The 17312-nt window shown below is 43.9% G+C and overlaps 1 protein-coding gene across 41 annotated transcripts in view; it reads right to left on the reverse strand.

The window, feature by feature from the left end:
* The window catches only part of LOC110525694 (CAP-Gly domain-containing linker protein 1), a 48883-nt gene that overhangs the window by 2584 nt on the left and 28987 nt on the right, over positions 1-17312 (reverse strand). For 19 of the 41 annotated variants that reach the window (XM_090237520.1, XM_090237526.1, XM_090237523.1 and 16 more), the window contains 7 exons: positions 11639-11776; positions 10695-10792; positions 10012-10132; positions 9827-9879; positions 6980-7097; positions 5496-5646; positions 5364-5416 (listed from right to left, as the gene is read on the reverse strand). In XM_090237520.1, coding sequence (XP_090093646.1) covers positions 5364-5416; positions 5496-5646; positions 6980-7097; positions 9827-9879; positions 10012-10132; positions 10695-10792; positions 11639-11776 — 732 coding nt within the window. Of the gene's footprint in view, positions 1-5363; positions 5417-5495; positions 5647-6979; positions 7098-9449; positions 9623-9826; positions 9880-10011; positions 10133-10694; positions 10793-11638; positions 11777-12591; positions 15277-17312 lie in introns of those variants that run through there. The other 22 variants (XM_090237508.1, XM_090237507.1, XM_090237513.1 and 19 more) reach the window with 5 other exon arrangements.

Below are 17312 nucleotides of genomic sequence, written 5' to 3' on the forward strand. Positions count from 1 at the left end.
GAACAACCACTCCAAGTAGGCATGCCCACCGAGGTGAGGGTATTCTAACTGGTGAGCCCTCCCCCACAGGACAGCTTCAGGCAAGCCACACCCCCAAAGAAGAAGATCTCAAGGAGGATTCTGATGAAGAGGATCATCACCAACCTCAACAAAGCGAACTGTTGAGCCCAGGCCAGCCACAACAAGGTACGGCATTACAATCCCAGCCCCTCCAAGGAAGGGGGTCGCCAGCCCCCAGTCAACAAAGCAGCAATGGCGACAACAGTGATCACTCATATATTCAAGTTCATCTTAAGAAGACAGCACTTGAAGAACTGGGACACCAGTTAGCTTAAGAGAGAGAGGCAGTGCGATTTAATTCCGAAAAAGAGATGGAGAGACTCAAACTCACCATGGAGAGAAGATACCAGGAGATGCAGCTGAAGAGTGGAGAAAGACAATGGAGGGAGCAGCAACTCCTTCGCCAGGCCCAGAACAAGCTGATGGCGGCGACGCGGCTTCTTCAGCTCCTAAAAAAATTCATGTGAAGGGCACTCCGGATGGCCCCAGACCATCCACCAGCTCATACCAGAGCAACCTCCAGCATAATCCCATGTCATGACACCAACCAAGGACTTACCTCAGGTCCAGGTGTCCACAACCATGGTCTAGTCAACCAGAGCGATGCCTCCTCCTTGCTGCTAGGCCCAGACCGTTGGATTGATCCACCTCTATTGTCTAATCAGCCAGCCCAGCTCTCGGCATCAACTGCTGAGCATGCCAGCACCATGTCTTCTCTTATCCTCCAAACGGTCTTGGGACAGCGCCACCACACAGGCCCAATCCATGCCAGCAGCCAACACCTGCGGTGCCTTAGGCACCTGTAACTCCAGGCCCAAACATAATGGACCTAGTTGCAGCCTTCTCCTTTGGGATCCCAAAGCCAAAGCTCCCACACTTGAGCAGCGGTCGTGAGAGTGACTTCGCCCTACTGAAGAAGGCCGTGGACAGCCTGCTTGGCCCCCATCATCCTCATCTGACAGAGCATTACAAGTACCAAGTTCTGCTGGAGCACCTCAAGCTTCCAAGTGCTTACAAACTGTCCCACTCATGTCCTTACTCCACTGCCCTGAGCGCACTTCAGGACAAGTATGGACAGCCAAGGCAGTTGTGCAGAGCGAGCTTGGAGCCATCCTGAATGCGCCACCTATCAAGATGGGAGATGCTACAGCATTTGATGAATTCGCTCTCTCATGAGTATGCTCCAGACACTCAGACTAGAGTGCCAACGGATTCGAGCTGATGTGCGGCTCAAATGTGGATCGCAGACTCACCAAGCTGCCAAGAGCCTACATAGACGGTTTTATGGAGTATTGCATTACAAAAGGCATTCTATAAACCAGTGGAGACTGCTGAGGGGTGGATAACTCATAATGGCCGGAATGGAGCAAATGGAATGGGATGTTGTTGATACCTTTCCACTAATTCCGCTCCAGCCTTTACCATGTCCTCCCCAATTAAGGTGCCACCAATCTCCTGTGATACAAACAGGGGTCGATAGAACTTACAGCCTACCTGACCTGACTGTCTGTTTACAAGTCAAGTCTCGGGACAAGCGGATTGCCAGTCAAGCCGTTGAGTTGTACCAGAAAGAGGATAAGGGCGCTATAGAACAGAGCCCGTCTTCCCACAACAAGAACGAGTCTACCACCGTCCTCTACAACACAGACCAGACTACTGAACTTTGAATTTTCAACAAAGTCCGAGAAGTCCTCAGCTCCACAGGAAGGAAAGGCATCTAAGGGCAAAGAAGCCTTTTTTTTGCCCTTTTTGAAAGAACCAAGAACACTACCTCAGTTATTGTGAGGAGTTTAAGCTCCTCTCCAAATACCTCAGTGGGTCAAGGATAAAGACCAGTGCTGGCAGTGTGGGAGAGGACACCAGCCAGATTCCTGCATCCTAAAGAAGCCGTGCAACGTCTGAAAAGAGCAACACCTGACTGTCCATCATGACCTCGCTGAAGAAGACGATAAGAGCTTCCTGATGGTCAGCACACCTCCGACCACAGTCTACCTGGACCTCCCAAATCACTCTGGCAGTGTGATGCTAAAGGTGGTGAAAGTCTGGCTCTACAATGATAACAGATCGCTCGAAACCTATGCAGTCATAGATTATGGCTCAGAGTGTACCATTCCCGCTGCTGTTCAGCAAATGGCGTTGCCGAGGAATGCAGAGTCCCTGATGCTTAGGACTGTACATCAAGAGGTGGTGCAGTTAAAAGGCAACTCGGTCACTTTGAAGCTCTCACCAGTGTGCAACCCATCCAAGCAGTTCAGTATCACCAAATCCTTCACTGCTGGTGACCTAGGCTTCGCAGAGTACTGCTACCCAGTGAAGGCTTTGCAGTAAGCATTACCAACACCTCTGAGGTCTTCCCTTCAAGACCTTCACCAAGGCCAGTCCCCTGGTCCTGATCGGTTCAGATCACCCTCACTTGCTAACACTGATGGAAATGGTGCGCATGAGCCATCAATGTGGACATGTTGCAGTCAATACAAGACTTGTTTGGGCACTCCAAGGGCCTTCCTACTTCCCGTCCAATTCCGGCAAGGAACAACAGTGCCTGTTCACTTACACTATCGTTCAGATGGCCTTTTCCTCCATGTGGAGAAGCTGTTGCAGATTGATACTCTGCCTTACCACAATGAAAAGATGGCCTTGACCCGGTCCAAGCAAAATCATGAGGCTTTCCGCACCCTTGAGACTGACACTGTATGTGTGACTGTTGCACACTATACCACTCCGCTACTCCGAATTAAGGACTCTCCACACTTGAAAGCACTCAAGGAGGCAGTCTTGGCTCATCTGAGGAGCACAGAGCAGAATTTAGCCAAGAACCCAGAGCAGGTGAAGAGCTACTGCCAAGAAGTTCAGAAGCTAAAAACTGCAGGCTATGTGATCAAGCTCTTGAAGCGACCACATTAGGAATCCACTGGCACTGCCCTACAGACACATTGGGGTACAAGTAACGCCCTGTGGTGGAGCCGACACTCACCATGAGGATCATCTACCATACTCTTGCCAGCCAGTAGGCCCCATGGAATATATCATCCACTTCAAGACGAGAGCAAAGATCCTGGAACAGGAGCTCTGGACGAAGGAGAGGGTATGGGACAACCCCTTTTACCGGCACACCTACTAGACCAGTGGAAGGAGTGGGAGCGCAACCTCTGACAGGGTTAGAAGTTTTTCATCCCTAGGTGTTATTTCCCTCCAAACATAGACAGCGCCACAGTAACCACCGACATCCACATCTTCTGCGATGCTTCAGAGAGAGCTACGGCTCTGTGGCCTACTTCCACACTGAGGATGACCAACGACAAGTACAGGTCTCATTCCGCGCGGCAAGATCTCGAGTGGCACCAAAGCGCCAAGTCTCAATACCCCGCCTGTAGCTCAGTGTTGCCAACTGGAGCCCAACACTAGCTCATCTTCTGCAAAACTGAGGTTACTTTGGAGGTCCGCAGGACCACCCTGTGGTCAGATTCAACAACCTTCCTGAACTGGCTTCAATCGAAATCGTGTCATAAAGTGTTTGTCGGCACCAGAATTGCTGAGATTCAAGATCTCACTGATAGCGGTGTCGACATATCTCCACTCCCTAACAACCCAGCAGACGACATTACGAGGGGGAAAACTCTGGCTGAGCTAACCCGTCTCACCACTCAATGCACCGGCCTCAATGTTCTGACCAAAACGGACGCAGATACCTTCCTGATGGCGCTCCGCAGCTTCATTTCCCAACGAGAATAACCCTTTGAGATCCTGTCAGACAATGGGACCAATTTCTGAGGGACGGACAGAGAGCTGCAAGAGGCCTTCATGGCCCTCGGGCCTGCACTCCAGGAACAGCTGGCTGAACAGAAGGTCACCTTTCGGTTCAACCCCCCGAATGCACTGCATTTCAGAGGCGCCTGGGAGAGGGAAATAAGGTATGTGAAGTTTGCTCTTCGTGTAGCAGTTGAAGACAAGTCACAACATGAAGATGTCCTCCTGATGTTCCTTACAGAGGTGGAATGCATTCTGAGCTCCAAGACCCTTGGCTGTTTCAGCAGACGTAGAAGCCTCGATCCAGTCAAACGTAATCTGAACGATGGAACGGCATGATGCTTTGCTCCCACATGCCGTATATGCAGACAGAGACCTTCTTGGATGACACTGTTGGAAGCATAGTTAGGTCCTGGTGGGCCACTTCTGGACCCAAATAATGCGGAACTATTTGCCAAGTCTTCAGCAGAGGCAGAAGTGACAGATTGACACTCCAGACTTGAAGGTTGGACAAGTGGCCATGATAGTGGATCCTCAGCTACCACAAGCTTTGTGGCCCATCGGACGGTTAGTGAAGATGATACCAGGTGCAGATGGAAGGATCCGGTCAAGGTTCGAATCTACCACATCCTGTAGCCCGATTGGTGGAGCTTCCCACTATGTTAGACGGCGCAGACCTGCTTTCATAGAAAGGAAGATGGGGCGGCTGTATAAAAGCCCATTAGATTTGAATTTAGAATCCTCAAAATGTTATTAGATCTACAAAGACATTTATTGATCTTCCAGTATTTCAATTTAGAGACTTAATTTAATTTAATTCAATTTAGAGACTCCGGTAAACTCACATTCATTTTATGTGTCCTATCAATTATTATTGGATTATTCACCATGGCAACCAATTGTTAGTTTAAAAACTGAATTTATTTCTCAGTTTGGTTGGCTTTTGTGGCGATCAGATCGTTTTCATTTGCAGGGATATTTAATGCGTTTTTGAGTAACTACCACATGTATACTCTGCTTCATCATTAAACTCCTAGACTGGGCTTCTTTGACTAGAGTGCAGTCCGGTATCCATTTACTCCCAGTGACCTATACACACACACATTAGAGTGTACCTGAGTCCATTTTAATATACACGTTAAAAATTTTTAGTGCACATGATCGTTTTGTGTTAAACTGTTTAGAGGTTTGTGAGGCCCAAAAATAAGGTTTAATTTCACATAACAAATCAATCGTCAGAGGTTCTACAGCGAATTTAAATTAAGCCTATATTGCCAGCCATGGACTTGGCAGACATGGACAACAGTTTCAGCAGAGTTTGAGCAAAATGTGATTGCTTTAGATGTAATTACCATAACACTGCCAATATGAAAGTTGACATGATCATAGTACGCAAAACATCCAGTGCATGACATATGGCAATAGTATGGAAACTAAGTGAATGCACAAATCATCCAAAAATATACATATTGGTAAAAAAGCAACTGAATGGCATACCCAAGTTGTGTTTTATATACCAATTTTTGCTAAATTGGGCCATAATAAGTCATGCATACCTGGCTCTCTGAAGTCTCCTTGTCCTCCTTTAATTGGTTCAGAGCTGCATCACCTGAAGGGAAAACATGTATAAGCATTCAGTGACAGTGAAGCCCAATCTGTAGAGTTAAGCTTTGACTGCCCAGTCATACCAGAGGTGCTGGTAAGAGTGTCCTGTCCTCCTGCAAGGCTCTTCTCCAGGCTCTGAACACGCTCCTGCAGCCGCAACTTGTCTTTCTCCAGAGACTGGACAGTAGACTTCAGTGTCTTCGCTGTGGCGCACTCCCCTCGCAGCACTGAAAACTGCTCAGAGGGAAAAATACAATATTATGTCATACACACTACCTTTCAAAAGTTTGGGGTCACTTAGAAGTGTCCTTGTTTTTGAAAGAAAAGCGCATTTTTTTTGTCCATCAAAATAACATCAAATTGATCAGAAATACAGTGTAGACATTGTTAATGTTGTAAATGACTACTGTAGCTGGAAATGGCAGATTTTTTGTATGAAATATCTACATATGCGTACAGCTGCCCATTATCAGCAACCATCACTCCTGTGTTCCAATGGCATTGGATGGCATAAAGGCTATTCCATGCGAGAAATTGCCAAGAAACTGAAGATATCGTACAACGCTGTGTACTACTCCCTTCACAGAACAGCGCAAACTGGCTCTAACCAGAATAGAAAGAGGAGTGGGAGGCCCCAGTGCACAACTGCGCAAGAGGACAAGTATATTAGTGTCTACTTTGAGAAACAGACGCCTCACAAGTCCTCAACTGGCAGCTTCATTAAATAGTACCCGCAAAACACCAGTCTCAACGTCAACAGTGAAGAGGTGACTCCGGGATGCTGGCCTAGGCAGAGTTCCTCTGTCCAGTGTCTGAGTTCTTTTGCCCATCTTAATCTTTTCTTTTTATTGGCCAGTCTGAGATACTGTATTTTCTTTGCAACTCTGTGCATGGAATAGCCTTCATTTCTCAGAACAAGAATAGACTGATGAGTTTCAGAAGAAAGTTATTTGCTTCTGGCCATTTTGAGCCTGTAATCGAACCCACAAATGTTGATGCTCCAGATACTCAACTAGTCTAAAGAAGGCCAGCTTTATTGTTTCTTTAAAATCAGAACAACAGTTTTCAGCTCTGCTAACATAATTGCAAAAGGGTTTTCTAATGATCAATTATCCTTATAAAATGATAAACCTGGATTAGCTAACACAACATGACATTGGAACACAGGAGTGATGGTTGCTGATAATGGGCCTTTGTACGCCTATGTAGATATTCCATTAAAAATCTGCTGTTTCCAGCTACAATAGTAATCTACAACATTAACAATGTCTACACTGTATTTATGATCAACTTGATGTTATTTTAAAATGGACATTTTTTTGTTGCTTTTCTTGAAATACAAGGACATTTCTTAGGGACCCCACACCTTTGAATGGTAGTGTACATTATACAATGAATATAGTATACAAATGCTGAAAAAGAAAATATCCTGAAAAGAGAACTCATTACTACTCCAGATCTAATTAGACTACCCCAATGCTTTTTGGCCTAGAAATAGTGCCAAGAAGCCTGCCATGAGGTTAGGGAATTAAAATGTCTAGAAATAGGGAAGAGCGCCAATTCTTACCTCACTCTTTAGGGTCTCCAGCTCCTGATCCTTCTCGGAGATCAAAGCACTGCTTTTATGGATGGACTTCTGGAGGGAGGCTTTCTCCTCATCTAACTGTTTCTTCAAGGCGGTCTCTCTGTCAAGGACAACACACAATTATTATGAATAGAGTTTAACCACTCCAACAAGGACTAGTGGAGCATTGACCATGCATAATCTGTGTTAAATCTAATGTATAATGGAATACCACCAGCAGCCAACATAATGTGACTTTTACCTGCAATGAACTGTGGCCGGTAGTTTAAGTTTGGTTAAGATCCATTTTTATACACAGTATATACAGTGTGGTCTGAAATGGTTGACACCCTTGATAAACCTCTCACTATTAACAATAGCAGGGGAGGTTAGCATGTCTTGGGGGTATGATCTTTCACACACAAACTCTCACTCATTATTATTCACTATTCATTCAGGATTATCCCTAATCATGGTAGCATCCACATTAAATAGAGACTTATTTAGAAACATTCTATTTTAATTTACAATAAAAGTGACTCCAAAATGACACCTTACATTATTTACCATTCATTTTTATTGGGCACAAAATAATCTGAAACAACCAAAACTTTCTGCAAATGCACTCAGCAAGTTTGTAGAGTCACAAGCTTGATGTAGTCTTTGCATACTAGGAAGATGGGACCAAATACTACACTTTTGACTACTTTATTTACAGTTGAAGTCGGAAGTTTACATACACCTTAGCCAAATACATTTAAACTCAGTTTTTCACAATTCCTGACATTTAATCCTAGTAAAAATGCCCCGTCTTAGGTCAGTTAGAATCATCACATATTTTAAGAATGTGAAATGTCAGAATAATAGTAGAGAGAATTATTAATTTCAGCTTTTATTTCTTTCATCACATTCCCAGTGGGTCAGAAGTTTACATACACTCTTGCCCTTAAATTGTTTAACTTGGGTCAAAAATGTCAGGTAACCTTCCACAAGCTTCCCACAATAAGTTGGGTGAATTTTGGCCAATTCCTCCTGACAGAGCTGGTGTAACTGAGTCAGGTTTGTTGGCCTCCTTGCTCTCACACACTTTTCAGATCTGCCCACACATTTTCTATGGGATTGAGGTCAGGGCTTTGTGATGGTCACTCCAATACCTTGACTTTGTTGCCATTTTGTCACAACTTTGGAAGTATGCTTGAGGTCATTGTCCATTTGGAAGACCCATTTTCAACCAAGCTTTAACTTCCTGACTGATGTCTTGAGATGTTGCTTCAATATATCCACACAATCATCAGACCAGAGGACATTTCTCCAAAAAGTACGATCTTTGTCCCCATGTGCAGTTGCAAACTGAAGTCTGGCTTTTTTATGGCGGTTTTGGAGCAGTGGCTTCTTCCTTGCTGAGCGGCCTTTCAGGTTATGTCGATATAGGACTCGTTTTACTGTGGATATAGATACTTTTGTACCAGTTTCCTCCAGCATCTTCACAAGGCCCTTTGCTGTTGTTCTGGGATTGATTTGCACTTTTCGCACCAAAGTACGTTCATCTCTAGGTCTCCTTCCTGAGCGGGATGATGGCTGTGTGGTTCCATGGAGTTTATATTTGCGTACTATTGTTTGTACAGGTGAACATGGTACCTTCAGGCATTTGGAAATTGCTCCCAAGGATGAACCAGACTTGTGGAGGCCTACAATTTATTTTCTTACCTGATTTCTTTTGATTTTCCCATGATGTCAAGCAAAGAGGCACTGAGTGAAGGTAGGCCTTGAAATACATCCACAGGTACACATCCAATTGACTCAAATGATGTCAATTAGCCTATCAGAAGCTTCTAAAGCCATGAAATCATTTTCTGGAATTTCCCAAGCTGTTTAAAAGGCACAGTGTATGTAAACTTCTGACCCACTGGAATTGTGATACAGTGAATTGTAAGTGAAATAATCTGTCTGTAAACAATTGTTGGAAAAAATGACTTGTGTCATGCACAAAGTAGATGTCCTAACCAACTTGCCAAAACTATAGTTTACTAACAAGAAATTTGTGGAGTGGTTGAAAAACAAGTTTTAATGACTCCAACCAAAGTGTATGTCAACTTCCGACTTCAATTGTACATAGAAGTGTGCTTGTGAATCTAATTTAGAAGCATGGAATGAAAAGATGAAGTCTGCTCAAAGGGAAACAAAGGCATAACATCAAGACAGAGAACAAAGAAAGAAAAGAGAGACGGTGGGCCTATAATAATCAGATAAATGTGGCTCTGTTCCGGACATTTTTATGAGCCGTTCTACCCTCAGCAGCCTCCTGTGGATAAAGCAGGCATGGTATTGGACAGACATGACGGATCTCTGTTTAAAAACAAACAGAGATCCAATGTCAATGGTGTAATCATAATTTTCCATTGGAAAAAACAGGTGGGGTGAGGAAATTTTGCATTGCCATTTTATAATCTACGGCACGCAAACTTCCGAGTCTACAGTTTGATTACAAATAAGGACAAATAAATACGATGACAAAAAGCAAGTGAATTAAGAGGGATTACTCATTGAAAAGCATTGATCTCTTCTTACCTTCCTAAGCTAACAGTATGACACATTAGGTAACAATTTAAAAAAGCATGGAAGTACCTGAAGGTATTATTGGGCAAGCTTTGAAAGGCAAAAGAAGAGGATGTAATCAAACAGAGCATGTAGGACAGAGCACAAGCAAGACATGCCACGTTGGCGAAGGGCAAATTGATGCCAGCATCCATGCTTAAATTGCAGAACTGTCTCCAATGCCATCTGGCTAGAAATGTCAAAATTATACTTTTTTGCACTCTTGATTTGGATAGAAATGAAACAGTTTCTCACCTCTGCTTCATATCTTGCAACTGTTTATTGAGCTTGGACTGCTGAGTTTCCAGCTTAAAATAAAAACATTATGGAATTAAATTACTTGGTTGAACAGGTGTAGTGATTCAATGGAGGCTACGTGTTACATTCTTAAAATAGTTGAGGCAGTTTGAGGGAATAGATCAGTAGTCCAGTGGTGGTACCTTCTGCTGGCCACTGGTCTCCTTCTTGCTGCTGCCAACCTCCTTAGTCAGCTTGTTGTTCTCCTCCTGTAAGGCCACCAGGGACTGGGACTTCACAGAGGCAACTTGCTTCAGCTCCTCACTAAACACACACACAGACAATATTATAAATACATAGCTACATGAGTACAGGAATATACAGACAACTGGTAAGGGGGTGAGAGAGGGAAATAGGTACAAGGAAAGGTATGAAGAAATCACTTTCTACAACTGGTAGCTGCTAGGATTTGCATGCCAGATATCATTCACCTCACTGTCTACCTATCACCTGGCAGGATACAGGCCCCTTCACTTGTTCAACAACAAACAGCAAAACAATTGTAACTTTAATGTCGCTTCATTATTCATGGCCAAATTCATTCAAGGCATGAACGTTTGTGTCAACTGCACCATAAGATATGTGCACAGTAGCGAATAGTGATGAAGTGACACATTTATGAGAATTGCACTGTGCCGTAGTTCAGTAAAAACAATTCTCTAAGATATTTGGGCCTTGAGGTTTTTGAGGTTGAGTATGAAGACAGAATGACTCTTATAAGTCTGAAGACTTTAGAGCAATGTGTGTGTGTGTATAACGTTTGCAACGTTCGCATTACTCCCCCCCCCCCCCCACACACACACACACACACACAAAATATACTCACATCTCCTGGCACAGGCTGCTGATTTTCTGGTTCTCTGAGCAGAGCTGGAGGTTGAGCTCCTCTTGGTATTTAGAATTCTGTTGCTTCAATGCATCCAGCTGAGAAATAACACACACAAAACATAAAGAACTTCTAATGCATATAATACATTGACGCTTGTTATTGTTGGTCAATCAAAGAAGCACTACAGTCAAAGGTTCATGTGTAGCAATTGAAGTGGGAGATTTCTAATTAATGCAAACTAGAATTATAATTACAGATTTAAGTTGGTTAACTGAGAAGGAATAGGCTACAATGATCAACCAAGAGGTAGGCTGTTGTTTAATATGAATGTTGTTGTAGACAAGGATGGGGAGCACAGCAAAGTAGCCTCAATTAGCCTTGCAAGCTAGCTAGCTAACTTAACTGACTGGACTGACGCAGTCAAGACTGACAATACCAGATGAGATGATATATAACCCATCATAGCAACAAGTTTGTGTAACTTGCGCACGTCGGTTTGGCTACTTTCTCTCCCTCCATGTCAGACACACACAGGAATGGTCATGTGATCTTGGTAAGTGTGAACATGTCAGCATCTGTGGCTGAATTTCTGTTTACGTGTAACACTGTATTATGTTGTGAAGACTAACTTGTGAAAGTGGTTTGCAACCATGACACCCCACACACCCAACTTCTGGTAAGTTAACACACAACAGCCAGAAATGTCAAATTGGTTCAGTTGTTCAAAGAGGATCATTAAGTTCATTTTGTTTATTTGATTCCATGTTAACCCTAAGGAGCCCCTTCCAGAGTCCTTAGTGAGGACCCTTTATGACAGTGACAAATCATTCCATACCCACAAAATGTCAACCGTTTCAACATACCTTACTGAAAATACATGCTGTTCAACCACTACATTACACCCCATCTGAGGCATTGCATACTCCTTATCCCTGACTCACCTGACTGGTCATCTCCTGCTTGGCACTCCTGAACTCCTCCAGCAGAGACTGGGCCTCACTCTTCTCCTGCTCCAGAAGGCCCTTCTCTTGTGTCAGCCGCTCCACGGCCTCAGCAGTCTTCCCTGAGGACTCTGCTGCCTGGGTAGTGGGGGAGAGGGGGGCATGTCAACCAGACATATATGATGAAATAACTGCAACTTACTTGGATTGGTGTTGGTTGACGTGAACAGCAAACCCCTATGTCCTGAGATTTATCATCATTTGATGCATACTTATTTTACAAAGCCCAAATCAACGCAGAGGGATCACTATTTGCATTTTCTCATATCGTGCAGAATTAATTTGCATGCATTGCATGTCAGTCATCCAAACTTGATTTTGAAGCTTTAGTGGGTTACGATGATTGTGTTTCCGAAATTACTATGCAATTGATGTAATCCTCAGGAATCATTGCAATACCCACATCTACTACTACAGTCAGGTAACAGGCAACTAGATTTGACTACAGTGTTGGTGAAGGACCTAAAGGCTAAAATGAAAAATTAGGAGTAGAGAAAAAGAAACTAATTACATCCTGTGACCTGAGAACGGATACTTGCAGTAATGTATTTTGAACCTAACATATTGCTTGACATCTCAATTAGACAACAGAGACCATGGTTGTGGACATGACTCTTAAAACCAAATTCTAAGGGAGATGAGATGTAACCATATTCCCCAACCAAGGAACAGACCCTAACTTCTCAAACAACGTTCTAAGCCCACAGGAATATATTTTATATATAAACTTTTTGCAGGAGACTAGAATAAAGTTAGCGCAGTTAGTAAAGGAGATGAAACAAAAAGTGAGATAAATAGAAAAGGTGACCAGACTAGCATGCAGTGAGGGTGAAACATGACCACAGCCATCTCAACATGAGGGTTAGATACAGGATTTGTTAGTAGTGGAGTACCTCAAGCTGCTTGGAAATAATGTTTTTGAGTTGAGCTTCAAGCTGGGTGACTTGCTGGGTGGCTTCGTCCCTCTCCTTGAGCAAGGCATCCTTCTCGACCTTCAGGTCTTCCAGCTTGGTGCCAATTTCTTCCCGGGCCTTGGCAGACACAGATGCCTCCTCCACAGAGACTTTGTGCTGTCCCTCTATCCCTGCCTTCTCAGCACGTAGGGTCTGGGCATCTGCCTCAAGCTGTGTCTGGGCAGCTCGCAGCTTCTCCACTTCCTCCAGGAGCCTTGAGCATTCCTCATCACCACTCTTTTGGCTGCTGTGGAGGGAGGAAAGGTTTTTCTCCAGCCTGGACTGTATAGCTAGGAGGTCTACCTTCTCCTTAGCCAAGGAGGAGACCTCTTTGCCAAGCTCCTCCAGCTTGGTAAACAGGCACTCTTGGTCTTCAGCCAAGCCATCCTTTTCCTGGTCTCTCTGCTTCAGCTGTGCCTTCAAGTTCTCAACCTCCCTAGCCAAGGCTTTTCTCTCCTCTCCAATGTCCTTAAGGCTGGCAGACAACTCATCAATGGCCTTGTCTCTAGTGACAGATTTCTGAGTGAGGTCCTGCACTTTGGCTTGCATCTGGGCATTCTCCTCAAGCAGACCATGTTGCTCACCTAACAATCCAGTGTGAGTCATCTTAAGTTGCTTTAAATCACAACACAAACCATTTCTCTCAGAGGCCATTGTGTCTCTTTCAACACTAACAGAGGCAATCTCTGCCTTCAGGATAGATTCAGCCTGCAGGAGGAAAGTGTTTTTCTGTGTCAGAGTGGACAACTGACTCTGTAAGTTATCTCTCTCTCTGGAGAGGTCATCCTTTGCAGAGGACAGTTTACTTCGCTCAGTGGCTTCAGTCTGCTGCTGCGATTCAATAATCATTTTTTCCTTTGAGAGTGAGTCTGTCTGACCCTTTAACTCCTGGACCTGCAGAAGCAGATCCTCTTTGTCCTTCTGCAGGATCTGTAGGCTCTTATTAAGCTCTGCCTGCTGGGAGTGCAGGAGATCCCGCTCTTTTCTTAGGGTGTCCCTCTGCTGGATGAGTTCCAAATGCACCTGCTCAGAGTTGCCTTTTAGTTTATGATGCTCTTCTGCAAGTTCAGTTGTGCTTTTTTCAAGGGCCTCCCTCTCAGAGCAAAGCTTCTGCAGCTGTGCCTGTAGATCAGACTTTTTATTTTTCAAGGAAGCTCGCTCAACCTCCACCTTTTGGATCTTCTGTTTGGATTCCTCTAGCAAGGACGTAAGGTTGTAATTGGCTTGCTTCAGGTCATCAATGGCCTTGGAGGAGCTGTCCAGCTGGTCTTTCATACTGCGGATCTCACCTGCTATCTTGTCGCGCTCTTTTGTTAGAGTAACTTTTTCAGAGATCTCCTTTGTGTGCTTTTCTTTAAGCTCTTCCTTTTCATGTACCAAACGGTCACTCTCCATCTTCTGCTGTTCCAGTATTGATTCCATGGCCAGCTTCTCTTTCCGTACGGAGTGTAGTGCCTTCTCTGTCTCTTCATTCTGGAGACACAGAGCTTTCTTCTCCTTGTCAAAAGATGACAACACCTCTTTGACTTTCTCCTTTGAGGTAGCCGCTTCCTGTGTAGAAAGTCTGAGCTTCTCCTTCAACTCTTCTATCTCCTTAAGAAGTTCATCCTTCTCAGAACGCACCTTTCGCTGGGTAGCAAGCAGGTCCTCTTTCTCCTGCATGAGGTGAAGCCTCTCGGAGTCTGTAACCTCACTGCTGGTCTTGGACTCGTCCAGCATCTTGGCCAGGCTCATTTTGGAAGCCTGGAGCTCGCCGTTGTCACGGACAGACTTCTCAAGGTCCTTCTTGGTGATATTCAGCTGATTCTGAAGCTCCGTATTCATGGCTTGGAGGGCCTCTTTGTCAGATATAGCATCATTAATTTGAGCAGACATCTCCTCTTTACCTCTGGCCAGGGTCTCCTTCTGGGCCTCCAACTGTGTGTTTTTCACACAGAGATCTACTTTTTCCAACCTCAACGACTGACACCTTGTCTGCAACTCTGTATTCTTTGCATCAAGGGATTTCTTAGCATTTCTTGCTGCATCCCTCTCTAACACGAGGCTATCCATCTCAGAGATCAGCTTCTCCCTGCTTTGCTTGAGCTCTTCCTGGAGCCCATTCCTTTCCTCACAGGTCTTCTCATAGATTTCTGCTAGCTGATTCCTCTTAGTTTCCTGCTGCTGGATCTCCTGTTTGTACTTTAAGAGGACCTCCTGCTTCTCTGCATTTGTCTTTTGTAGCTCCTCAATTTGGGACTGATGCTCCATTTCAGATTGACTGAGGGATTTGTTTTTGGCCTGTGCCTCCTCAACAGCAACTCTGAGCTTCTCAATCTCTCTGAATAGTGAGGCCTTCTCTCCATCCAGCTGCTGATTTGTGGTCAAAAGTTCCTCCTGCTCTTTTGTAAGCTTGTCCCTTAGAGTCAGCAGTTCTTTAGTCTTAACCGAGAGCTCATTGTGACCAGCTTCCAAGGCAGAGAGCTTGGCCTGGAGTTCGAAGAGTTGCTTCTCAAGATTTTCCTTATGAGCCCTGAGATCTGAACTCTCCTTAGACATGTGTTCCAGTGCTGAGATTTGCTTCTCCAGGTCTGTGGACAATCGCTCAACATGCTGCATGGAGGAGTCGAGCTCAGCAGAAAGAAACTGAGGGAATGAAGTTGAAAGAAAAAAGGGGCATATAAAGGGAAAAGTTACAAAATAAGTCAAGAAGTAATAAAATGCAACTGGAAAGGTTAAGCTGGTGCAAGCATAAAAAACAATTGGGAGAAAAGAAACAGTAGCTGACACCACAATGTAAACAGAAAACATTGAAAACAGGGGCACGCCAATGGAGTGCTTATGCATGCCTATGTATGTGTGTTTGTCTTGTAAGTGTGCTCTAATGATAGCTTCAGGTTTTCAATCGGTGTGCAGTGTATTAGGTGAGGATGAGAGAGTGTCTGCGTAATTGTGTACTTTCCATTCAGAAGAAGATTGACAAGTATATAACCCTTTTTCAAAAGGTGTTATAATTGGTGAGCACAGACAGAAACCGTACACTAACTCTTCAAGACTGTCAGTATCATTTAAAAAAAAAAAATGTATCTCTAAGATGTGCCCCTGCTTTTTAAGTAGGCCCTAAAAACCACACCACAACATAGCCACACTGTCAATGGTCAAATGAAGATGGTGCATATAAGTCGATCATCCGTGGCTGTTAATTCTACATAGTGCAATGGACTTGAATAAACACAGTGAACAAAAAACTATCATATGAGCAGGTAAAATGCTAACATGAATCTCATAGCCTTAGGAATAGGCTTAGTGAGTTTTAAAAATATATATTTGTGTTAGTGAAATCAAAGAATGAGGTCACGGTGGCAGAATAATTATGGCATAACAGTCTGTGAACCCTTCACAAAACGGACTTCAGGTACTTCTTACGGTAAGATAACTACCCAGACAATAGAAATATGGCTGGGCGATATATTCATTAAATTCATTTGAATGTATGTTTTTGCAAATATTCCAAATGCCAGTAACGCAGAATCAATTTTTTTTTTGTATTTTTTGTTTTTATGAGCGTTTATGTCTGCTTGTTCTCATATGGTCTTTTTGGTCTGGTCTCATTCGCTCCTTCTGTGCTGTGCACCTTCCCATTTATACCAGAGATCTGCATATAAAGACGAGATGCTCAAGTCTTTTCGCCCTAATAACGGGAGCCGTTGTCCCAAAGGCAGGAATGCAGGCGACAAGCTTAGGTTCAAAATAAGTGCATAGAAACGCATTGGACTTATTTTGTATATATTTTTGGGAGTGAAACCTCTTGCTTCACCACTTTCTTCCAAGCCCCTCCTCCTACCACTCACAACAACAAATATGAGAGATCACCTCTTCCTCTCTGACAAACAGTTTCAACTGGCTATTTGCATTTGAGGTTTGGTCCAACAGAATCGGTCACCAACACCAAAACACATTGAGACATTATTGTACTGTAATAGCGAAGTTAACCTTTGGAACCATACACGGTCTCAACTCTTCAAATTTCGAGCAGAGCAGACACTAGTAAAACGGATGTACCAATGAACATTCATTCTGGAAAATTAATGCTCAGGTTTGTTGCGCGCGCATTACGTTACCACGTATCGCTAGCCGCATTTTAGCCTTATCAAGATTGTTATACTAGCTGTTTAGTCTGTATTTTATAAATGTGCAATAAGCATAAAACAATTACATGCAATTGGCAACTCGTTCTCATTCTGAGAAATAAGGTAGGCCACTTGATTTCAACATCTGAACAAAGTGGACAGGCTAGCATGCTGTTCAAACAGTTGGAGACAGACAGAAGGTTGTGTTCATAACAGTTCAACCGTTTTGCCTTGTTAGCGGAATTCAGAGTTTATGAAATTATACCTAGATTCAAGTTGGCTAAATTTCAAATATAAATACTAGCTGGCTACTCACTAGCACGTGGGCTTGTGCTTGAGAGATAGTTTTTATAAACAGTGTTAATTAAGTAGTAAGGCCCGAGGGGGTGTGGTATATGGCCAATATACCACACCTAAGGGCTGTTCTTATGCACAACGCAACGCGGAGTGCTAGGAAACAGCCCCTAAGCCATGGTATATTGGCCATATATCACAAACCCCCGATGTGCCTTATTGCTATTATAAGCTGGTTACCACTGTAATTAGAGCAAT

Source organism: Oncorhynchus mykiss, chromosome 6, assembly GCF_057628025.1.
Source record: "Oncorhynchus mykiss isolate SJ-2025 chromosome 6, ASM5762802v1, whole genome shotgun sequence".
Taxonomy (NCBI): domain Eukaryota; kingdom Metazoa; phylum Chordata; class Actinopteri; order Salmoniformes; family Salmonidae; genus Oncorhynchus; species Oncorhynchus mykiss.